At 38.0% G+C, this 25,914-nt stretch overlaps 1 protein-coding gene across 1 annotated transcript; it reads right to left on the reverse strand.

Moving 5' to 3' along the window:
* Positions 1-18,681: 18,681 nt before the first annotated feature.
* On the reverse strand, positions 18,682-20,277 carry LOC145664285 (heat shock 70 kDa protein 14-like). Its single transcript, XM_081730821.1, has one exon. The coding sequence runs from the start codon at positions 20,246-20,248 to the stop codon at positions 18,737-18,739; it is 1,512 nt and encodes a 503-aa protein (XP_081586947.1). The 5' UTR covers positions 20,249-20,277; the 3' UTR covers positions 18,682-18,736.
* Between the last annotated feature and the right edge of the window lie 5,637 nt (positions 20,278-25,914).

Here is a 25,914-nt window from a genome sequence, read left to right on the forward strand (position 1 = left end):
GAAGTCCTTACACCGAATAAATACGGATTTTGATCAGTTGTAGCCCATTTCCATTGGCCGTAAGGAAAACATATTGCTTTCTTGTATATTTTTTGGCCCAAGGATTCCGAAGGTGGCTCTACTTTCGAGTTTCGGACCTGCTTAAAATTCTGGAAATTGGACTAACTTTCTAGTTTTAATCATCTGCATGTTCTCCGTATTTATTCGGTGTAAGGACCTCAAGCTTGTTCTGTTGGACTTTGCTTATCAAAAGATTTCTAAAATTGCCTTAGTGCTCCCAAAACCTGAAATTCAGGATAAGGATGGGGGCAGTTGCCCTACTGTTCCACTGACGCCCTTGTCTATCGGCTTTCATATGAAACTATCCCATACCCTTTCGCATGGTTTTAGTTACATTGGTTTTGGACTCTTGACTGCGAAGATATTATGTTTTGAAATAGAATTCATTACCAGAACAAAACTGAACTTTATTGAAAATGGATTTGGATCCACGTGTGCTCTGAATGCCCCAAATTACAAGTTTATTACAATCAAGAAAGTACTTACGAGAGCCACTGGCAAGAGGGGTTCTGATATGAAATAGGTTGAGAATTACTAATCTACACTGAAATATTCTGTACCGAACACAGTGTAGTCTTAACGAGAATAAAATAACTGAAAAGATCGGTTGCAAGAGCAAAAAAGTCTTAATAAATTCATTATTATACGATTTTGAAATATGTTTTAAAAATTTTTTGAACAGTTTAAAACTGATTTTAAACATTTTGAACACCTTTTTCATGTTTTAAACACTTTTTTTAAAAAAATAATACTACTTTTTCTAACCCTGAAAAATACGTTTTTTGTTCGAATAATAAAATTGACCGACAAGTTTGGAAGTTGCTTGGGGGGGGGGGACAAGACCCCTTTATATAAGTAAAATTTCGCGTTTCCCTCTGATTTACTACTATTCTATTGATAAAATTATATAAATCTCAAGCTCAGGGGGGCAATTGCCCCTCCTAAATGACGCCCCTGCGTGTAACGAAAAAGAAAATGTTCAAAGATCAGACTTATACCAATCGATAGAACTCACTGACTAGGGAAGGATGCGGAGTGTTACTCTGACTTCATATCGACACTGTGCTGAGTCGAGTCCTTTTTACATATGAAAGAATTCCTCCAAGGCAAGTATGTTTGAATTCAAGTTCAAAATTGAACAGATTTTGAAAACTTTTGAAGTTAACCATTTCTTGAGAGAGACGCTTCATTTTGGTATTGGGGGTTTTCCTGGTTGCCCAATGAAGTGGAGAGGTCAAAACGTACGCATTTTGTAAGATAAAGGGATTTAGTAGGGAAGAGGTGAAGGGCAATGGCGTCTTACAACATGAAAATTGCATCTTGTTTGGCACACCGAGTCGATAGGCTGATAAAATATATTTGCCACCCCTATTCAACTGTATTGTCATTCAGATATCAGTTTCCTGTCTGGTCACCTTGAACAAAGTGATGACATCGAAATGAACAAAGTGATATGCTTAAACGTGAATTCTCATGCGTAGTTTTTCGATAAAATCGAAAGAAACTATTATTTAATGCGTTAAAAGGTATGTCGTTCGTTGTCAATCTGATTCTGTTGATAATTTCTGCTGGAATAGTTATTTTTTAGTTATGCATTATATAAGAAAAAATATGAATCATTTAGCAGTAGTTGTATCTATTGTTTGCTTTTTCCTAGCCGTGACGCACATTCTACTTGTAAATCTGATACTATATTAATAGTGAAAATACGTGCATCTGAAACTATGGCAGAGGATAGTAATATGTCTTCCTCTCTTTTCTTTGTAAGAAACATGAACCAATGTCAGGAAAGAATATTAAGAATGTTTGGACGTGGAAGTATAGTAGAATGTACTGTTGTGATGCGTGCTGTGTTCCGGGGCAGATGGCGGGCGTTGAATTATTATTGCTGATGCAAATCCAAGAGAAGAGAAGAGAATTTGATAGCAGGCTGGTGGACAGTGAATACATGAAAAGTTGGGATAATATTGAGCTATTGATGAACATGGAATGATGGAAAAGTTATTTATCTTTATAGCAGAATACTGGGAAGTGAGATTAGTGTGGAATATAGGTTGAGTTTTGCATATAGATTTTTAGTTTCTTCGGTAGAGGTGCAGTGTGTTTCATAACACCAGTTCTTGTAATGATGATGTGGAGTTCAGGGAGCCTGCGGTAAACGATTTTTGGGCGACTTGGGAAAGCCTGCTCAGTTTTCAATTGAGATGAAGAGTACAAAATAACCAAGATTCATTAGTTTTTGTAGGAAACTGAGGATGTGAGAGATACTGTGTGGGGAAAATTAGAAACAGATTATTTTATAATAGTGAGGGTTTTGTTCCCAGTGGACTATTTTGCACGTTTGAATAGGAGTAAGGAATATCTCCGGTTAGTGCCAACATCCTAGCACCATTGGAATACCGCTTCACAGATTAACGAAGTCAAGCAGTGGCAGGTCTGGGCAGGGAAAAAATGGGTGACTGTTCGTATAGTGTTTATTATCGTCTCCGGTTGAAGCATACTGACGAAAGCATCTTTTTATATAATTTTTGAGGGACGATGTGGTGAATCACATACAGGATTTACAAACAGTACAGGCATTTAAACTAAACCGAACACTTTCAATATTTCAACAAAAAATATTGAGATTGGCAGGGCAGAATATTTCTAGGACAGTATTACGAAACAACAAGATTTATTATTCATGAAATGCCAGAACTTAAAATAACTGGGAAAATACATAAAGATTTTCAAAAAAGATAGAAATAGGGTATTAGAAAAGCCCCGTGTCGCTCCTAGTGACTTAGTTTCTCTAAAAATAAATTTGGACTCCTGCATGTTGAAATATAGTCATAGTCCTTATCCCAAAAGATTGTTGCCATTTGTTTCAGTGCAGATCTCTGCACACGGCAATTCTTTGGCGGGAGAGAAGAGCTGTGCCTCCATTCCTTAGACTGTTCTTTAGTCTCGGGATCATAACAATAGATCCACGCCTCATCACCAGTTACGAGTTTCTCCAAAAAAAAAAAAATCTTGCAAAATGTTCCAAAACTGTCCGCGAAGTTCCCACTCTTTCCTGCTTTTGTTCCTTCGTCAGAAGTTGGGGATCCACTTTGCTGCAACCTTCCTTATATCCAGATCATTATGAATAATGGTACCAACTCTTTCACATGATATGCCCAAACATGTAGCAGTCCTTTTGGCTGATATTCGACGATTTTCCATTATTATGTCCTGGATGACTTGCATATTTTCGGGAACAGACACAAAAACAGCCATGCAACTGGGTTTCGCATTTTCAATATCAAAATGGCCAGTTTTGAAGTTTGCCATACAGCGTTTGACAGTTGCATATGACGGCCCACGGTCACCCAAAGTTTGTTTCATTTCATCGTAGATCTGCATCACACCTTTCCCTTGAAGAAAGAGAAATTTCATGACGGTCCTATGCTCTTCTGGACTGAAGCTTGCTGGAGATGCTGCCATGTTCACTTCTGAAATGAAAAAGAAAAAGATATTAATATCACAGAATATTGCATTTTGCAACAGTCTATACGGATCCTGCCATATATACTCAGGAAGCTGCTAATTTCAACTTCCTATCTTAATTTTCACTCGGTAAGGCTTAATCTTTATCAGCACATCCTCGTATAATATAGAGGACAGAAATTTATGCTATTATCAATATTTATTTAGTGCCATTGGTGTGCTATAACGTAACGATTTTTTAATAAGGGAATTTAAGAAAAGCTAAAATTAAGGAACCGATTAATACGTTGACTATCTGCCCCATCTTTAAGTAATAATAATAAAAAAATTTGAATTTCAATGATTTTATTTTATTTATTTCTTCATCAAATGTATTTAAATGTTCCGTACTTAGCGAAAGTGAAATTTGTTACACATATATTTTATTATTTAATAATCAAATGTAAGGAGTATTAAATTTATGTATGATGCAAATCAATTTTTGGAAAAGCAAGGGACATTTAAATAGGCTTGACGAAGAACCTAGTAAAATCACATAATTAAAAATCCAGTTCATTTTAAAGAAAACAGACAAATAACTCCTTTTAAATCAAGTGAATAAAAATGCCGTAGGTACTCAACACAATCTGTTGTTGACTTCTATAGACGGTAAAATTATTGTTATTAAATTAATGTGATTCTAACATTTAATTTTATTTGTCACAAATGAAAAATATTGACGAGAGATTAATTTTAACAGAGTGAGGTGGGAACAAGTATCATATATATTAAGTCTATTGTAATTTTGTGTACCATTAAATATTTTAAATTTCAGTTTTTCAAAACAGACTTCCTCCTGCTTTTTAATGTTGGAATCTCCTGATCTTACGGCTGGTATGATATGGCAAAACTGGGGAAAAGGGAAAACAGTATGAGCGAAAGAGATCCAATATACTATTGGCAACATTTGTCGATTTTTGAGGCGGTAAGTCTTCTGAACGGCATCGATCTTAGCACAAAATTAAAATATGGTATTATTTGATATTGTTCTACCCATAATGAACACTTAGAACAGAACTATCCTACAAAACCGCCGTCATACGTAATCTGACCTTAAGAAAAGGGGAGAGCCTACGGACCCCCAACCAATGACGAACCCGCCTACGTTGCAGGCTCTAACATAAACAAGGGCCGCGGTGGCTCAATGGTAGAGCGTTCATCTCTGGTGCATGGGGTCCTTGGTTTGATCCCAGCTCGTGCCAAGTGAACTTTATGGTGGACAAACACCGTGTGCGTGGGTTTTCTCGGGATTCTCCCGTTTGCTTCCACCATTTCCTTCCTTTCTCATCATCACCGTCTTCTTTAGCCTAGCCGGCATAATCATGAATTTCATTTTTTCCTAACATAAACAGTTAATTATCATTGTTATTAATGCTCACATATTACGAATATGTTAACTTTTTCCTTCAAAAGGCTGTGATAAAGCCAATGAAAAAACCTTATTATAAAAGTAATTAAATAAACACTTTGTTCTTAAAGCCCAAAATATATTTATTGACAATCATCGTGAAATTAGAAAATAATATTTAATGGCTATTATTGTTTATATTTTATTTCATAAAATCGTTCCCGTTAAAGTACCTAAAGAAAGGAAGAAATAGTGAGAAAACTTAAAGAACAAAGAAAAAGCTGCGAGGCGTCCAGGTGGTCTCCATGTTGAAATTATTGTTGACTCTAGAAGTTGAAATACAGATGTAGCGTGTGAAACTTAAATCTTGCTAATTGCTTTTTCTACTATATCTAGAGCTAATGTACATGCAAATACTACCATACATACCTTCAATGTCTAAAAGAACTACTTTATCGCCTTGGGGATGCGACCATTGCAAAGCATTAGCCACTTAGCATTGTCGCCATGAGGCACAAGAAGATTGTCCTGCTCTTCCTTTAAATAATGTTATACTTAAATCTATACTTTCAGGTTTTGGAATACTGTTTAAAAAGATCTAACTTCATTACTGTTTTAGTTGTACAGTCCACATCAAAAAACCTGCAACATGAGCAAGTAAGTTTATTGTGAAATGACGAAGTCTTCTGCTCCAAAATAAGTGTGCAGCGGAGAACGTCGAGGTTTCTCCTGGCATAATTCGTGCCACTTAGACGTTATGTTGAATCAATGTGCTTTTAGGCATAGTTTCACAATATACTTACATGCTCATGTTGCAGGTTTTTTGCTGCGGACTGTACATTAGATGCTATCGCATTAAAAGCACATTAGGAACAAGTTTGCTAAGTTGGATGTAGAGTGTCTACTAGAATCAAAAATCTTACTGGAATGTAAGTTTGATGGATCTTTGAGACTCCGCATTTCCTTATTAAATTGTTGTTCAGTTCGGCTTTTTTCACTGTTTACTGAAGTGTTTTGTTTTATTCAGATGGATGTAATTACCGCTCATACATATCTCCTTAATTTATTTTGCATTTTATCCATAATAATTACCAAATTGGCTTACCAGACACAGTACAAAATAATTCATCGTTTTGACTTCTTGACAAATCTGCAGACATGGTAGCTTTCTTTCTCCTTTTGTTGTTGTTGTTGTTGTATAGATTATACAGGTTGTGAAACTTAATAACATGATTTCAATCTTTTCAGCCAATTTGGAAATCTACCATAAAACTTGCAAATTTTAAGATGGTTGCTGTGAATGAACATGAAATAAGCAAGCTACGAAAACAATCATGGATATTCTATTGGTCAATACACAACTCCTGGCACTTAGTGTGATTTCAGTAAGCAAGCCTCTGAAAATAATCAATCTTTTCTATTAATTTTAAAATTTATTTTAAAAATTGCAAATTTTAATATCTTTGCGAGGAATGAAAATGAAGCCTGAAAAGTATGAAACAAATCAGGGGTCTTACAATAGTCAATAAAGAAACTTTTCACATCTAGTGCGATTTCATCGGTAAACTTTTTAAAGTTTTTAGCCTTTTTCGCTCCACCTTATTACATATTCAAATTCTTTTGTGGGACCATACTATCCAACTTCATGTAAGTAAAACTACGGACAATGTAAAACCACGCTCAGGAATTCTATCATTCTATTTACATATTTCTGTAATTCTTGAATTTCCTTTAAGCTTTCGACTCTCCCCTGGAGTCTTGGTCACGGAGGCTAAAAACAGGATGAAGAAAAATAAAAACATCAAGAAATAAAATGGAACGGACTTACGAAGAGAAGAGCGATGTCACTTGGAACGTGGAAAACACTTTGTCAAGTACAATGATAAAACATGAATTGGTGGTGATGAAAGCTGGAATATGGTGGAATCGATTTGTGTCATATTTTGTTCTTGACTGAAAGATTGCCACTTCGTGCTATTATTTTTGTTGTTATGTCAATGCTCTGAGAATTTCGTAATTGCCGCTCCCATTCATCACAACCAACTCTTGTCCATTTTATTATTACCATTATTATTATGAATAAATACATTTTGAAATACGAGTTTCTCTTCTTCATTCCTGGCCCCGATTAAAATTTTTGAATCTTCTACCTCGTATTGGGTTTCTTTTACGTGTTTCGACAGACTTAATACCGGGCTTTCCTCTTTCGAATAACTGATGTACTCCTTCACACGAACCTTTAGATTACATTTGATTTTTCCTATGTAACTTTCATGGCAACTATTTTACTTCATAATACCCGATTTTTCATTGGGATTCGTATGATAACTTTTAGATTGGTAATGTTCTTTTCTAACTTTCTAAGAGGGTTTAAAACCTGTACGGAATCAAATCAATTATTTTTTCTTTGTCCATTTACCAGAGGAGAGCCTGGAGAAGGGAGTTCGGTAATATGCATGAGACCAGAGTCGGATTTAAGTTGGTAGGGCCCTAAGCTATTGAAGGTAATGGGGCCCCTTTAAGTATCAAGATAAACGTAGGCACCCTATATACAGAAATGAAGAAAGTAGTGATATTCAGGAAGCAGGTTAGCAGAAGAGGACCCAATTACTTACATCACAGGAGTCTACACAACACGAAGTACTGCTGCTAAATGTAGATTTTATTTAATTTATCATTTTTCCTATATTTTAGAAATGAACATTCAGTTGTTTTCTTTAATTTTTGGGACCCTAAGCTATACCTTGTTTAGCTTATACGTAAATCCGGCACTGAATGAGACAAAAGCTACAGTGTACGCATGGGATGAAAAATAAAAGCGAATGAGCGCAAGGGGCCATTACGGACTAGAGGAAGACTTTGCTAAGTACGAAGTTTTATTGGCTCACGAAGCCGTACTGATACGAACAGGGAGGAAGGGGGGCGAGAAGATTTCTTTCGGAAAGACGAGCTTAGACTTCCGCAACCTTTTTGTTAGGAAGACTCAAGAAAGAATTGCGATCGCGAAAACTCGACCAAGGCCTACAGACTCTGCGCCTCGTGGTCCCTGCGGATTCCCTCGGGCCATTTGGCGATTGCCAAGTAGCCAACGTGGCCAGTCCGGCACTGGTCCTACCCATTTTTATGCCTTTCGTGTTGGTTTCAGGTTTATCGGAGCATAAACCCCTTTTAACCTGCTTATACCAATTAATAAAGGGACTGGGTACCCATTCATTGAATAAGATCTATACGCAGTACGGTTTCCGTACAGCTTTCAAAACCCCAAAACTTTAGAAAAGAACATTACCCAATTTAAGAGTTACTACACGGCTCCCAATGAAAATCTCGGCAATTATGAAATAAAATGCAGTTGCCATGAGGATTACATAGGAAAAAATAAACGTAATCTAAAGGTCCGTGTCAAAGAGCACATTAAAGATTCAAAAGAGGAAAGCCCGGTATCAGATCTGTCGAAACATTTAAAAGAAACACAACACAAAGTAGAAAATCCAAAACCTTTACTTGAAGGTCAGAAATGAAATAGGGAGATTCGTATTTGAAAATTTATTTATTCATTAAAATAATAATAATAAATTTGGGCAAGGGATGGTTAAGTGATGAATGGAAAGCAGTAAGAGCAAATTTCTCACAGCATTAACATAACAATGAAAACAATAGCACGAGCTGGTAACCTTTCACTAAAGAACAAAAAGACCGCACAAATCGACTCCATCTTTTGCAGCTTGCATCACTATTATTTGATGTTTAATCGTTGTACTTGACAAAGTATATTCTAGCACTGCTCTTCCCTTGATAGGTCCATTCCATTTTCTTCCTTGATGTTTTTATTTTATTTCTTTCTGTTTTTATTCTCCGTGACCAAAATTCCAGAGAAGAGTCGAAAGCTCGGAAGTACAAATAATATTCAGGAATTACAGAAATTTGTAAGTAGAATGATAAAACTACGGGACTAATCAAGCTTTTCTTATCAGCAGTAAAATTGTCAAAATATCATTTACGATCTACCTTTGCCTATGACGTCAATAAGTTGTCAATTAGCCAAATGATGCCACTGTTACAAAGGATTAGCTACCTACCATTGTCGCCTGGAGGCACAAAAAGATTGACCTGTTCTTCCTTCGTATAATGTTTCTAAATCTAGACCTTCAGAGAAAACGTTTTTTTTTTTTGTGTGTGTGTGTGTGTGTGTGTGTGTGTGTGCAAACTATACGGGAATCATGACGGCTCACATTCTCATTTTACTACTTATTTCATAAGGACGTTAAACTAGAATTTAATTTCATTTTCACTTCTGTTAAGCTCCCTAGTAGCTATAAGGTTAGCGTATGCGTCTTTGGCGCGAGAGACCCGGGTTCGAGCTCATATGCTTTGGATCCCACTTTAAGGGAGGTCTATGTCTCACACAGCCTCACTGATGAAAGGGACACTAAACTCCCTATCCAACCAACCAATTTTCACTTCTGTCCTTTGATGTTGGAGATTTTCTTATTTTTGAAGAGTTCGAGAAGGAAGTTATGTGATATTCTATTTAACTAGAAATTTTAAACCAAAGATAGTTAACATTATTGTGCTTCATTGAAATTAGTTTTTGCAGTGTTTGCCTTTGTTGGTTGAGTAAAAGTTCGCACTGTGTCCGTTAGTATCAATTCTCTTCATTGTAAAAATTCCAGTTACTTCCTTCCAGTTCACATCTTTCCCCACAGATCGTACGTCCAGAACAGTTCTAGTAAGTTTGTTTTTTATAGTTTACCATAATCAGAATTTATCATTCACTATCCACTTTTGTCTATACTTCTAAAAGTTGATAAACTGGAGTCATATCTGAAGCTTCCTGCCTTTTCTTAAACCTTTCTTGATAAAAGTACAATGCACGGCTCATAAGCTTTATCACTGTTTTAGTTTGTTTCCTCCCTGTGAGTAAAAATTGGGATGCATTTTCTGATCACTGTAATTCAGGTTTCAACCACTTGATTAAAGTACTACTACTTCATGATACAAGGTTATGTATCAAATTCAGTTGGAGAACACGAATGCAAACCCGTAACAATTCTAACACTAGAACCTTTGAATGTGGTATAATTTTCTTTGATATTCCAGTTGAACAGTCGCCGGTTCATTTTGCGACTACCTCGTGTTCATGGTTTCTCATACTTCTTTTGACATTACCTTTGTTACTCAATATAATGGAATAATGCGTCACTTTATTCAGATTATTATAATTATTAATGATACAGGCGCCATGCTCACCACTTAATTTTTTTTAACTGGAATTTTACCATTAAATTTCTTTCATTTTAACCTACAGGAACATCGCCATTTGCCCTTCATATAAGCTCTTCTGTACTTGTTGATATGGACTTGCACATCCTGTTCAGCAGCGAGGCTATAAGAGACATGGTCCTACAACTTAACATGGGATCAGGAGTCACGAACATGACCAGTGACACACTTCCTTTTGTTCTTACCCCACAGGGATTATATTAAATGTCCAAATATTGTATGAAAAATTAAATCATGCTGACTTATCAGGAGACACAAGAGAACTAAAATCTTTCATTTTACATTTTTTAATGGCCAGGTATGTGACAGTGCCATCATATACGTGACACAGTAATGTAGTTGCTAATTTCTCCATTATAGGGTATTGACTAGTAGCTTTCTATTTTCTCATTAGAAGATGGTAGTTATCACTTTCTGCTTAGCATATGTGTTTATAATATATTACAGGAATTAAACTTCAGTAATCCATTAACATCCAACGCTTATCGCCGGATATTAACCAACAACTTTTATGGAGAAAGAAAGAAAACAAGAGAAAAAAATCGGCACAGGAATCAACTATGACAAAGAAAATTAAAAATAAATAAATAAATAAATAAAAATGAAGCTGCCAGGAGTAATAACTCAACTGTGTTGACAGGTTTGGATTTTCTGTGCTTCTGCCCCTTAAACTTCTCCTTGCAGGACTAAATGAACTCTTGGTAAAGAAGAAATAAAGTTTTAAAAACAATGTCAGTAGCACGACGTAAATAAATAGCAGTTGTGAGTAGTTAACTGAATAAAGTAGACTTAAAACTAATTAAGGACTATAAATGTAGTAGTGACTGATATCAATGAAATAGTGATAAAATTCTTCCTTTGCAAATACATTGTGTACACAGTGCCAGGTATGCAAGATAAGGTGACTGTATGGAACAATGGCCTTACAAAACGTGTTCTCAAATACCGACTTACAGTGCACCTGAAAGAAGCGCATGCCTTATTCAACAGAGAATCCTGATGTAAACACTGGATATTCAAACTTTTGCAGTTTTAGGCCACAAAATATTCCACCTCTTTATAGACTCTCCTAGTGAGCAGTGCAAATGTTAATTTCATGAAAATCTCATGTTGTTAAAACACGGTCTATTTAAATTTCAAAATGAAATTTCGTGACTTTTTGGTGACCTTTTCTTTACGAAACCATAAAATTTCATAACATTCTCAAGAGCAAATTTGGGTGCGAATTAGGCCGAATTTTCATGCATGCAATAGAAGCGTGCTTTGCTTGCAATTTGGTAGCATCTAACGCCGACCATAGACATTTTTGGTGGTGTATTTTGAATTTTATACAACAAAATTTTCCAGTCTGTATTTATATTTGTACAGATAAAGAAAAATCGTGATTCGAAAGATAAATTTCGTGACTTTTTCTTGACTTTCATGACCATTTTCCGATTTAGTGACTTTTTCATGACTTTCGTGACCGATAGACACCCTGTAAAAGAATTAGGAATATTTTATACAATAGTAATTTCTGAAAGAGGGTATTGTGTAATACTGACCAATATTCAAACTGCTGGAAAATTAAATATTCTGAGTACCAATGAAGAATAGCTATTGAAAGAGTTCATAGCAGAAAAAGGATTAAACAATGCTGAAGATATGCCGTGGAATGAGTGAGTCACGTCAGACAGCAAATAGCTGTCTGACACGGCAACTCAGAAGGGGTGCGTAGGAGAATTGACTGACAAAGTTTTGTCCCACTTTAAAGGTTTCCAGCACCATGTACAGACTGAAAGAATTGAAGACGTAGCATTCCGATACGACATACAACAAAGCAATATTATATTGCAGGTTGATTATGCCATGAATTATTTCTGTGAATGGCAAGCACACAGAATGTAATGTTATTTACAGCATTTTTTATTTTTAAACAAAAGTAAAAGACACAATGTTATCTTAATAGTAATGCTAAAAACAAATCAAAACTGTCTGTGCCAGCTTTTCTAAAGTGATGGTCCATTAAGTGAATTTAAGAACAAGTTCATATGCTACCTTCTCTACATCGTAAGTAATGGAATTGAAGTATTCAAGTACAGAATGGAAGTACTCAACTACTTCCCATGGAAAAGGAATTGAGAAGTGAGTGGCAATGCAAAATCTCGGGTACAAACAGTACCAGAAGTCATGGGAAGATGATTTACTATACCCAACTCCTTCGCTGTAGACTTTACTGCGATAACTACAAGTTGTCCCCGATGTGAATGAATTTCCTTAATGCAGAAAGATGCACATGACCACCATTCAGGTTGACTGGAATTGGCCAAAGTTCCAGGAATTAACAATACACATGGCATCAGATGTGCCATTGATCATGTATATCTGTTCAGCAACGAGTAGTCATTGGACACCCGCATATAAGAAGTGTGTTGCTATAAGAATCAAGTGCCATGCCTAGCTTATTGCATATAGCTCATACAAACACACTTGCAGAACAGGATGCAAATATTTTATCTGTTACACGTTTACTTGTGAAAGTGTAAGAGAAAAAGAAATTGAAGCTGCGTGTGGCACAGATATTTGCCATGGAAAACTCCGACATCTGCGTGGTTTTCTTGATGAAACAATCTGAGCATAACTTCATATATCAAGAAAATGATGTACCTCTAATACATATGGATAATTACGAAGTTGCCACATCCATAATTACTAATCATAGCATTGCAGTATTTCCATATGCAGTTATTTAAAACCATTACGAAGTGTTAATTGTGTTTTCATACGATGCCACAAACATTATCAGCATGATATGAAATAATTACGAAGTTAACATCTAGTATTATTTAATATTTACTGGTTTTGTTCATTAGACCTTTAAGAGTGACAAAAAAATCACATGTTTGACACATATTAATCATACGAGTTTTAAAACAAAAGCTGTATATGTCAATTCTTCTATTTCTGGTCCACTGTAATAAATTATATATGATGTGGTCTGTGCTCTTATTAACCCTTCGTTAGTGAGGCACGGTCTCAGATTCCGGGTGGTGGTCATTTGTTGTTTACTTTTTTTTTTTTTTTTTTTCGGGACATGTGTCGGAGTTGAATCTCTTAGTATTTTTAGGGCAATAATTGAAATGATCATAGTTGTATAGTGATAAAGGTGATGGTAATATAATGCAACCATTTTTAGCTTTAATAAGGAGAAAGAATTCATAGGAGAACAAAAGAAAAAAAAAACGGTCTCTGAGACCAGCCTCACTAAAGATGTTCCAGAAATTCACCTCACTTACGAAGGGTTAACTAAAGGAAGTCTTTTATTGATATACAGAAACCCTATTTAATGTTTTTGTGTGGGACCCAAATTTGCCAAGATTGAATCAGGCAATGCAAATAAGTTTATCATACGCGACAATGGAAAGAGCCTGTACTTACCTAATCCCAACAAGCGCACCTACTCCTCACAAAGTAACCACAATTATTATTATATTTGATAAAGTGAGGGAATACCCAATTTTATGTAACAGCAATTCCTATATAGTTGAGAATTCAATGATATACAGATGAAACAATGCACGACTGACCCGTGATTCGAACCCAGGTCTACAGCTGACAGTGCCAATACATTAATTATTTCCTGTCACAGCTTATTCTGTTGTAATGTAGACACTGGTTTATCCAAACATATCTGGAGCTGTATAGTGCATGTTCGACTGTTCAGGGAGCGGACTGGGTAACCAATCAGCACGGTAAGCCAGAGACCCGGTTCGAATCTTGATTTTTTTAATTCTTGGTGTATCAATAATAATGTAAAGGTTTGCGGTACTTATTACATTAGCAGAACACAAGCCTTGTTTCCGAGCCCGTTCCTGGCCAAGCTCGGCCACCACGTATAGCGATCTTTATTCCTTAGACGATGGACTACACCCCAACAAAATGTCGTTCAGATCCGGACGATAATTATCGAGAAATAAAGTACAATATACAAGCTGATCGAGCCTGTCCACCAAACACAGTAATCTTTATTCCTTACGACTGGGTATTTGCCCACCAATTATAGCGCTTGATTCACTTTTGGCAGTAGTAACCGAGAAATAAAGTATCACATACAAGGCCAGTCGAGCCGAGTCTGTCCTCGGCCACCAAATATAACGATCATTATTCCTTATACGATGATCTACTTTATTGGTATCGAGATAGTTTTGATGGGCACTTCCACCTAGAGATGCAAAAAAGCCGGCTTTTTTGAATCGATGGTTTTTTTCACATAAAAAGACGGCTTTTTTGAAGAAAAAAAAAAAAACGAGAATTTTGGAAATTTTGTTTTTTTTTTCATTTTCATGATTTTTCTATCCAAATAGCTTTCTTATAGTATATTCTATAATTAGATAAGAATTCCATGACCTAAATGCCATATTTAGCTCTGTAATTTACCATCAAGATGGATGGAGCACATGTTTTACGAATTAAAGCTAACATGAAGAATGTAGTATTTGAGGGCAATTTTAGAGGCTATTTAACTTTATTTTAACTTTTTAGTTATCGACATTTTTTTCTTCTCTAGATCATTTTAGTTTGTCATCCGTGTTTCATTTCTAAGAGCTTAGTACTCTAGCTTCTAGCACAAAAGTTAAACTTACGTTTTTCTACATATTCGTCAAAGCATACGTTTTCAATATGTCCGTCAAACCGTACTTCCACATTTTTGTTATACTGTAGTTGTGCAATGATTTAGCAATAATTTTCCGGATACAACCTTGAATACCAATTTATACAAATAATCAGTAGCGGATTTAGAAAAGTACTTTGGGAGGGGTTTCTCTGATTGTTTCGTTTTCTAAAAAAAATTCCTAATTTTATTTGGGAGGTGCTTGAAGTTTATGAGTACAGGCATAACTAATATTTCGTTTCGTTTATATGTTTAGCAATAATCTTCCGGATACAACCTTGAAGATCATTTTATACCGAGAATCAGTGGCGAATTTAGAAAAGTATTTTGGGAGGGGTTTTCTTGCTACTAATGTTTAGTTTTTCTAAACATTCGTAATTTTTATTTGACGGGAGCTTAATGCTTATGAGTAAAGGCATAATTAATAGATATTTCGTTCGTTTTAGATATTCCGCAACTTTGGGAAACAGGCTTCAGTCCGAAAGACCGACCCCCTAAACTTTGCAAAACCGTCACTGCTGGTAATTAGTAATAATAACATTTTAAAAACAATAAGGAAGGAAGTCGGCCAACTCCTACACTCCTAGTCGGCCAGTACACGCACTATTTCTACGTTCACAGATGGAATGAAGGAAAGCTATGTCAGAATGGTCGAATGCTGGGTTGAATCCCGGACTTTCCAATAGAAGCGCAAAAGCCAACCACTCAAGTCATGTTTGTTGTGCAGCTGTATTTAGTTTAACTTAAATATATTCCGTAGTCCTTTTCTTGGGGGGGGGGGGGGGAGTTCCATAATGATATGTTGAATCCCTCTTGTTAGAAATTCAGAAAACTTGAGGACTGGGTAAACCGTGATGGTGGTCAAGAGCGCCCATGTTGTGGTTTCCATTGGGGGGCAAATATAAGCGACGTTTCAAAAATAGTTTCAAATTTTGCTGTAACTAATGTAAAAATTCTATTGGATTTTCGAATTCTGAAGTAGGGCCTACATTTTCTTCTAGGGGGGGGGGGGCGAGCGCCTCCCCCCTAATGGGCGCCCTTGATGGTGGATATAAAAAACTTAAATGTAGATTTTTAAGAATATACAGAACCAAAAGTTCCAAATGTGCAGCCTTTAATTGTATCATATAAATCTAAGTATTTCTCTTGTGATTTATTTTAATTTTATTTTGTTTCAAAAAGAGGATTATGGAATATTTAACAAAAATGCGAATCGTGTGAACTTCATGCTGACGTTTCCACATGTCAAACCATCTGCATTATTCTTATTTCCTTTTCACCTTTTAATCAAGGTGTCCCATGTTCAATTCTAGGTCGAACCACAACCCTTCTTTCATGTGTAAACCAAGTAGCGGTTCGGATGTCACTTTAAGCGAAAGTCTTCTCCTTGATAACCTCGGTATTACGTAAGGATGTTAAGCCTAAACATACGAAACGAAACCAAATATATATTTCTGCATGCCTGTTGTTTTATAAAGAAGCCAAGGTTGCTTAAATATAATGATTGAAATTGGTAAAATTTATCGATTGCCTACGTAGCTTCCAACATTAGCTTGGATTGGACTGTCAATGATATCTACATACTAAATTTGTAATTTAATACCTCAGTTTTAACGTACTGATTATAATACGTTGACCTTTAAATTTTACATGGAAAGCAATAACAGGATTTTCCCGTTATTGTTTTACATTTAAAATAATGACGGGATTTTCCCAATTGCTAGGATTGGAGTTTCTCAATTTAAGACATTTACTGGCCGGACTTCTTTAAGCTTATGAAACCTCTTCCAGCATAACCCCGTTGCTGCATAATAACACCAAGACGAAACAAACTTATTTCTGTGAATATGTGATATAAATACATAAAGCAAAATATCTAAATCAAAAAACCTGGTTTAAACTCCAAAAAAGCCTGGTTTAAACTGCCCCCAAAAAACGGGTTTTTGGCATTTTCAGTAACAACCATGGTTCTTGCCAACTCTGCTTACTTTTGTATATAGGATGTTATTTTTTTTTTTAATTATATACAATGGTTAATCCTTTGGAATTCATAATGTGAAAATGTTGAAGTAAAATTGTTTGAAATATCTTTTCAAAATTCATGGTTCATTTTCGATGTTTTATATTCTTATCGGCATCAACCACTAATTAAATGACTTTTTGTGTTATAGAGAAGCGAAACAAAGTCTGCTTTATCAATTTAAAGCAGAATTTTGAAAAGAGCCCAAAATTTCCCAAGCAAAAAAGCGAAGCAGAAAAAACCGAGTCTTTTTCCAAAAAAGCCGGTTTTTTTCCGAGCCCTTGCATCTCTACTTCCACCTACAGCTGAAATGAAGAAACCGACATCAATGCAAAGATCGAAATGTCCACCGAAATTGTCTCGATACAAAATTAGCCAATGATTCAATAAAGTAAGCTCTCATTCTTTTAGTAAAACTCATTCTGTTACATACTTCATACTTATTAAGTAAAGATATTACTTGGTTTTTTATTCTTTATTACGCAAATTACATTTTGTGGTTACGAAAAATCTACCCAAGTTTCTCTTCACTATATACTACTAGCACAAAAGCATCTTAATAATCGACCAAATATTGAGTGTCTGCGCGAAATAGCACGACTATGAAAATTAACGAAGCACCTATGCAGCCGATCCTTAAGAACAGTACAGCACATTGATTTGAATCAACACTGTGTATTGCAGGATTCCCACATGGGGGAATATATTCTTCTTGTGGCGACTATTACCTACACGTATTTTTGAATTTTATCATCCAAAAAAAAAATATAAAAAAAAACGTACATTTATGATAACATGGCTTTTGCTTCTCTTAATAACCTAAGGGGGGAGAGGTTGCTCAGTGGTAGAGCGCTTACCTTTGATGTGTGCGGTCCCTAGGTCGATCTCCGGCCAAGTGAGTTTTTGGAGGCCAACATCGTGTCCGTGGGGTTTCTCTACTCCCGATTTCTCCTACATTCACATTTCACCAATTCTTCCATCATCATTTACTTGCCTTAATCATCGTCTCTCTCAGCCTAAAGGGCCTTAGTAGGACGTTAAACTGAAAATTTAATTTTTCCTTAACCCGAAATACCATCCAACATACCATTCGTATGGAATTTGAATTATATACGTTAACAGTTTCTTGATAAGTCCTGAATGAGATGCTTCACTATTAAAAGTCGAAATGAGAGAACTCAAATTGATATACTTGCACAGATACAAACGGAATAACTGGCCGATCGACAGACGTTGAATCTTCACAAATCATGCATGCAGCTGTGCAAGGTAGTCACTAAAGGCTATTATGTCTAATCTGCACCAAAACAGAGTAAAAACGAAGCGCCCCCGCAACAGCGTGTCAGTGATTTAGTATGTCAAAAAAGGAATATTTCTGTGTTTCATCATTAGGTAATACAACTGCTTTTTCATGGTTCAATGTAGTGCCACTGTTCGTGTCTGCGTACGATATCAATTCGAGCGGCCTTTGTAAAGTTAACCCGATGAAATATGTCGCTAATCTAACCTCTACTCCACCCGACAAAACCACCTTATACCCACAAGTAACCTCTTTAGTTTCTAACAAAATTTTACTATATAATAAATTTATTGAGGTACTAGCTGTAGTACAACAATTTCAACTGGTATAGAAAACAATAGCGAGTTTTTCGTATACAGTTGTACGAATTAAAAATTAATTTCGTGTCAACTCACGAGAATTCACACTGAATATGCACAAGGAAAATAACATTAACAAATAGAAAATCGTTACCAAATACCTAACAGATCTGTTATTCGAAAAAGCAATAAACAAGGAAAATAATAGGTCGGTAATGAAATAGTGCATATCATTGTTTAATTTCACCAAGCAGTACAGTCACTCATTATACTAAGTATGGGCATCAATTCTACTAACTGTACTTCTGTTACTTCCCTTCTCATGTATTTTTATGAAGAAACTTGCATTGCGATTGATATTTACTTGAACAATTAGTTGAGTTGGTTTCGTTAATTTATCTAGTACCGCTTTTCCAACCAACTGAAACCTACCAGAGTCCTCTATATCTTTAACATAAATTTCTACACCAAACACAGTTTCTTCTGGAACTGTTTCAAAGATTCGAGTTCGTTTCACTGGAAGTGGAGTCAAGGCGTCGATTATGCAAGTCTTTTCATCACCGGAGAGAGTTTTCAAGTATACAGGTAAAGAAATTGCTGGAACCTCCACAGCAGGTTCCAACACATTTTCATGTTCGTAAGAAGCAGGTAAATAACTAGCTTCTTTCGCAGCACCCAAAGCGATCACTTCATCCGGATTTATACTACTACACACTGTAGCATCTGGAAATAAATCACAAACTGTACGCTGCAGTTTCGGAGTTTTTAAAGTACCACCACACAATATCACCTTCTTTATGTCATCACGTTTCAAGTTTGCTTTCATGAGAACTTCATTCACTGGTTGTATATAATTATCTATCACAGACCCAAGTAAGTTTTCGAACCGTGCCCTAGACACGTTTACATTGAGATCAACACCTTCGTATAGTGACTCCACAAAGCAATGAGCACTACTTAACATTGACAATATATGCTTACAATTCTCCGCAGCACTGTACAGCTTTATCATAGAACGTTTACTTTCCTCTGGATCTAACTTCCACTTACTTCGAAATTCGCCAGCTAAATAATCTGTCAAAAGCTTTGTGAAGCTGTCCCCACCGAAATGTTTATGGATATAGCCTTTAACGACGAACATTCCGTTCACAACCTGAACTACTGTAACATCCATAGAAACACCTCCAACACGGTATACTATGGCATACGTATCCTGCGATTCTTTCTCCCCTAAATCGTATGCTAACAAAGCTGATATAGGTTCGTTAATCATTTGAATGACTTCAAATCCAGCACTCTCTACAGCGTTTTCTACTATGCGACGATTTTCTGAACTAAAGTGAAGAGGCACTGTTATGACAGCTCGTAAGCCTTCATCAGAACGTATGGAACCCACTGCTACTGAATGCAATTTTTCGTATAACAACTTAGCAACATCCTCAGGGGTAAAGTACTGAGTCTTTCCTCCACGTTTTATTTCATACTTTATCTCATTGTTGTCAGTTAATATTTTGTATGAACTTCGTGCAACTAAAGTTTCAAATTCAGGTTCACCTATAGCCAAACTCATCACCTTCTTGTTATGAATAATCGTACTAGCACCATTTCTCACAAGACCTGATTTTGCAGCTAGACCAACCACTTCTTCTGTTTCATTGAAAGACACAATAGTGGGAGTTACTCTATCACCTGCATCATTGGCAACAACATCAGTCTTTCCGTCCCTATTTAATGCCAAACATGCCGTTGTTGAACCCACATGGACACCAAACGCGGCCGCCATCTTTTTCTTCTTTCTCTTTCCTTCACAAGAACGACAAGAAAAGATAGGAATGTATAATCAAAGTTGCCACAACCAAGAGATTTTCTTCCATATGTATTTTATCTTCACGAACATTGTAATTATGGACCTCATTCCGTAGCATTTTGCGTTAAAGCAACCGAAGTTTCCATTTTAGATTCAGATAAGTGACATTGTTTTTGTTTTCAGCATATTTTATATTGCGTTTAGTCACAATTAATACGGAATGATGCCCAAGTAGGAAGAGCAAGCTGATGAGAAAAATAAATTAATTTATAAACTCCCATGAATTTAGACAACAGATTGATTCTATAGGGGCGTGCATAGATATATCTCAATCTGTCAGCTCCTCTTTTATTGGATACTAGTGAGAATTGTTAATTCATCGGAGGTTGTCAGAGTTGAATGTAGAAAGGTTTTGGATATACAAGCGATAGGAGCGGGTACCATCCTGGCTTGTCGTTTGTAGCACGTTTGGTGTGTTTAGTTAAATCTAAGGAAGCCAGCGATAGGAGGACAAGGGAGGTGGTCCTGGGGGGCAGCCCCCCCAAATGTTATGTGGGCCGCCATGTACATTTATGAATATGTATTTTTATATGTATTGTTATATGTATTATTTTATGAATATACAAACTCACATCTGAATGCCCCCAAAGTGGCACAGAAATCGGCGCCCTTTGGAGCGGGTACCATCCTGGCTTATCACTTGTAGCACGTTTGATGTGTTTAGTTAAGCCTAAAGAAGCCAGATTCTAAGGGCCATATGCAGAGTCTTTGAAGCGTGATTTAGAGCCATACTAAAGAGTTCGACTAATATGTTTCCTCTAGTAGTTAGGCCTTTAGTATGACTCTAATCATACGTCAAAACGACTCTGCACAAGGCCTTAAATGTCTCCTTACCCTCGGATTGCTTCTACGAGGAGCATGTCGAAAATTTTAGATATTGTAGTGCACCCGGGTCTCAACGTCAAGAACTTCCTGCAGAACCTCATGGAGGGACTCAGGAAGATCGTTGCGGCCAAGGACCCAATCACAAAACTGACGATCTCCTCGACGTCGCTGCAACCCTCCTTGATGATGACACACAATAACTCCAATATACACCGATCCTTACGGGTGGCCTGCTGGAAAGCAGAAGGCATTCACAAGCAAAAAAGAAGAATTCAAGGACTTCCTGGAGCGAGAGAACATCGACGTGGTACTGCTTTTTAGATACACCTGAAGCCCCATCTCTCCCTCAGAATCAGGAACTATACCACCTACAGAGATGATCGACAAGGAAGAAAAGGCGGCACTACGATTGTTCTCAAAAGGCAGATCGCACATGACCGACTACAACCTCCGTCGTTGCAATCTCTGGAAGCAACAGGCGTCACGCTACACTCTCCAGAAGGGCCGCTCCACATCGTCTCTGTTTACCGAGCACCTGGAAACAGACTCCATCCTTCAGACCTTATCGCCCTAAAACGACTGCGTCACAGGGTTCTGCTGGCGGGCGATTTCAACTGCAAACATCCGGCATGGCATTCGAAAATGTCGAATGACAACGGCAGAGCACTCTACCAAGCCCTGCGACAGATAGACCTAATTCCGGCAGCACCAAGGGAGCCCCACATTTCCCAAGGAATGGCGGACTACCAGACGTGCTGGACATCACCCTGTCAGCTAACACAGTAATACTGGATGGCCCAGGAGTACTTCACGATCTACAGTCGGACCACATTCCAGTGCTGTTCACGATAGCACTAAGACACCATGTTCTGGCGAGCAGTCTGCCCAAGCAAGCCATCACGGACTGGAACGAATACACCCGCGACCCGCCTGCTAGCGGAGATGGTTGACCCCAGGCTTCCGGTGAACACAGCAGACGAAATTGACACTGCAGTACAAGCCCTCTCCACGTCCATAAAATCCGCCTACCGACTGGCCACCACAGTCCAGCAGCAGCAACAACCTGAAGATCTAGCACTGCAGCCCTGATCTCCCTTAAACGGTGGGACAGACGCCAAAGGTAGAAAATGAGGCACCCGCAATTCAAGGCTCTGTGGAATATTTGTCAAAAGGGTCAAAAATCGTCTCCAGAGACAGATGTACACAGCCTGGAACGAAAAGCTGCAAGTCATGGATTCCCCTCCAGAGAGTTCTGGCAGCTCCTGCGAGCCATCGCAAAACCCCCAGGACCGCCTCGTACGCAACCTATACTCTGACAGCAGGGACTAGTGTACTTTCCAAGAGAAATAGCAACAGTGTTCGCAGACCAACTCCAGGGGACCTTTGAGGAGAACAGCAGCCCTTTGGATGCCACCACGGAAGACGCAGTACAAGCCAGTCTGCGAGACATACAGCAAGACTACCATCTCCCGGTGATTGGTCTGGCCACTCCGAGGGAAATTACTAAAATCATCAGACACCTACACAACCGCAAAGCAGCAGGTCCAGACACAATCACAACCCTAGCAATCAAAAAGGCCCCAAGGAAGGTTGTGGTATTCCTCACAAGAATCACCAATGTCATCATGCGGACGGGATACTTCCCCCAGTGTGGAAGGAAGCAAAGGATTATCGGCCGATCAGTCTGCTCTCCCACCTTGGCAAGATAGTGGAGAGAGTGATCCAGAAGAGAATCCTGATCCAGGTGCAGGAAAGGAACAGCATACCAGAACATCAACATGGATTCAGGCCTGGGCACAGCACCATTCCTCAGCTGGTCCGGGTAGTGGATAAAATTTCACACCAATACAACGAAGGAGGCCACACCCTTGGCCTACTTCTAGACATCAAAAATGACTTTGACAGAGTGTGGCACAACGGACTCCTCCACAAGCTGCACCAGACGGGTCTACCGATATATCAAACCAGGATCATACAGAGCTACCTGACTTACCGCCGATTCAGAGTGTACCACTCAGGACATCTGACAGACGCCAAGCCAATACACGCAGGAGTACCACAGGGATCCTGTCTCTATCCACTTCTGTACTCACTCTTCACTGCAGACATACCAACGGATCATGGAAGTTCCTAGCCACCTATGCAGATGACACGGCAGACTTTGCCCAAAACCGCAACCCTTGATACACAAGGATGGCAATGCAACGCCACATCAACAAACTGGAAGAGTGGACACAGAGGTGGAAAATCAAGATCAACCCTACTAAAACCATCTTGATAGATTTCACTAGAAGATACGCGAACAGGGACTTTGGCACCACGATGTCTGGTACCTTGCTGCAACTAGCCTCCGAAGCCAAATACCTCGGAGTCCTCTTGAATCACCGCCTGACGTTTGGAAGACACCTCTCGGCAACATAAATCAAAACCACGAGAACATTTCTAGCACTGCTGCCAATTCTCCTCAGCGGAAACTTCAGCCACAGTACACGACGACACATCTACGAAGTCTGCATACGGCCAATCCTGCTGTATACACACCCTGCTTGGAAGTATGCACACGTCACCATCACCGTCAACTTCAAGTTGTTCAGAACAAGGCCGCGCGAACCATAACACAACACACAATTGGAACTAGCATTGCCCAGATCCATGAAGATTTGGACCTTCCACTCCTCAAGGAAGTTCGGGAGAACCTCTCCACCCGATTGTGGAAAACGGTCAGCAACCACTCCAACCCAACCATTGCAGGCATTGGAACCAATGCATCACGACAACAAGTCTACAGGATACCAAGACCACCCTAAGGCCACAACCACCCAGGGATGAATTCAGGGAGTAGCCCGGGGAGGAATCCCCCCGAAGAAAATTCATTCCCCCCCGGAGACACTTCCAAAATTTCAGTCACAAAATGTAGAAATTACTTCACCCAATTATTTGCTTTTCTTTCCGTGCACGTGCAGACGAAATCCGATCTCTCAATATACATATAAATGACACAGACCCATTCTATATAAATATTAAACAATTAACATCTAAGATAGAATACCAAAATAGTCAATAAAACCTGTATTTCTTAACGTTATGACCGAGTTTGGCAGAACATGAAATTGTCAACTGTTGAAGAAAGATTTGTATTTTAGTAGGTACTATACTCTCGCCCTATATTATATATTAGTACTGTAGGTAGCACTAGCACAGATTGAGATAGGAAAGGAAAGGTAGGGCTTTGATCATTCCATATGATCTCTGATGTCAGCAGACTTCATTCAGTTCTTGAAAATGTACAGTTCTTGCATTATTTGAAATAGAGTGCCTAAATTCCATTTCTCGCATCGGAAGTAACAGACGTAAATGTGTTTTACGATTGTTAAAGTAAACACACCTTTCTTTAACTAAAAATAAGTGAGTGAAAGGGTGAGATTCAGAGGGATCAGGGAGGAACAGTTATCCCTCCTGGGTTAGAGATTTATATAGAATTTATCAATATAATAGTAGTATATAAGTGAAAGATTGCTATTGAAGGTGACGAAGATCCTGCTCAGTTACGTGCAATGGGGGAGGGGCAACGGCCCCGGGCGCCGAAGTAAGGGGCGCAAAAGGGAAAAAGAAAAGAAAAGAAGGAAAGAAAAAAGAGAGGAATGAAACACATATGCACATGTGGGCATGTGAACATATATAAAATGAAAGGAAAAAAGTAATAAAAAGTGCTCAAAATCAAGGAAAAGCAGAGTTTACTTTTTAAAATTTTCTCACCTTTTGCGGCTGGTCTATCGACCTCACACGTACGGGGCTACCGTCGTATACTCTCGCCCGAAGCGCTGATTTTCCACGACACGACACAAAGTCGTGGAAAATCCTACTGAAGATTTCGTAAACTAAATCAGTGCTTAAAGTGACATTAAATGAGGTGACGGTATGGAACAAATACGACCACTTAGAGCAGTGAGTTTGACAAAACCCTAAACGACATATCTACTCCTGATATTTTTGCACCATTTTTGACATGAAAAATCTATAGAAAGAGAGACAGAAAGAGTGCGTGAGGACTAATATGTAAATGTTTTAATCCCAACTATCATCAGCCTAATATTGAATGAATATTGTTTTCCGTGGTATTACATTGTATTGTATTGTACTTCACCAGTCGAACAGGTAATCATGGCAAAATTATTCGAGTTTGAGATCCGGGATAAAAGCCCATACCTCTTGTATGTGATGAGAAAGCGTATGAAGTATCTTCATATGAGGTAAAGAGAGAAACAGCTTGTCGCTTGCTTTTGTTGATAGATGACATGACCGTGAGAGTATGATGAACGTAGTCTGTAAGCCTGTATTAGCCTACGAAGGAACCGGAGAATGTCTGGGGAAGCCAGGAAGTCAGTTGATGTAGTTTGAATGTAGATGAATCCTGATTGGCAGTTGGAGAAGCCAATAGAATAAAGAGTTGCATGACCCTCATGAGGGTTTGGTCCGAACTCATCTTCTGTCACCCAGCCAAAACTTGACTAGGCGTACCGCTGCTTGACGGAGAAGTTAGATAAAGTCGGCTAAAATTTGCAGTAAAATAGTAATTTTACTGAAAGTGTCAGGCGCTTGACGGACTTGCGGCATCTTCTTCGTGACAGCTTGTAAAAATGCTGAAAATGGAAGGTCTCGTAAAATTTGAAGGAGTTCTTTGATTGAAGAACTTTAGTCGGAGGAGGAGTCTACAGTCAGCTGAGAGGGAGGTCCTCTGCTGGATCTAGTTGTACTGG

The sequence above is a fragment of the Thermobia domestica genome, chromosome 11 (genome assembly GCF_964235325.1).
Source record: "Thermobia domestica chromosome 11, izTheDome1.hap1.1, whole genome shotgun sequence".
NCBI classification, from domain to species: Eukaryota; Metazoa; Arthropoda; class Insecta; order Zygentoma; family Lepismatidae; genus Thermobia; species Thermobia domestica.

Excerpts from the sequence above, each read along its gene's own strand:
- LOC145664285 (XM_081730821.1), bottom strand. The coding sequence starts at position 20,248 with ATGGCGGCCGCGTTTGGTGTCCATGTGGGTTCAACAACGGCATGTTTG.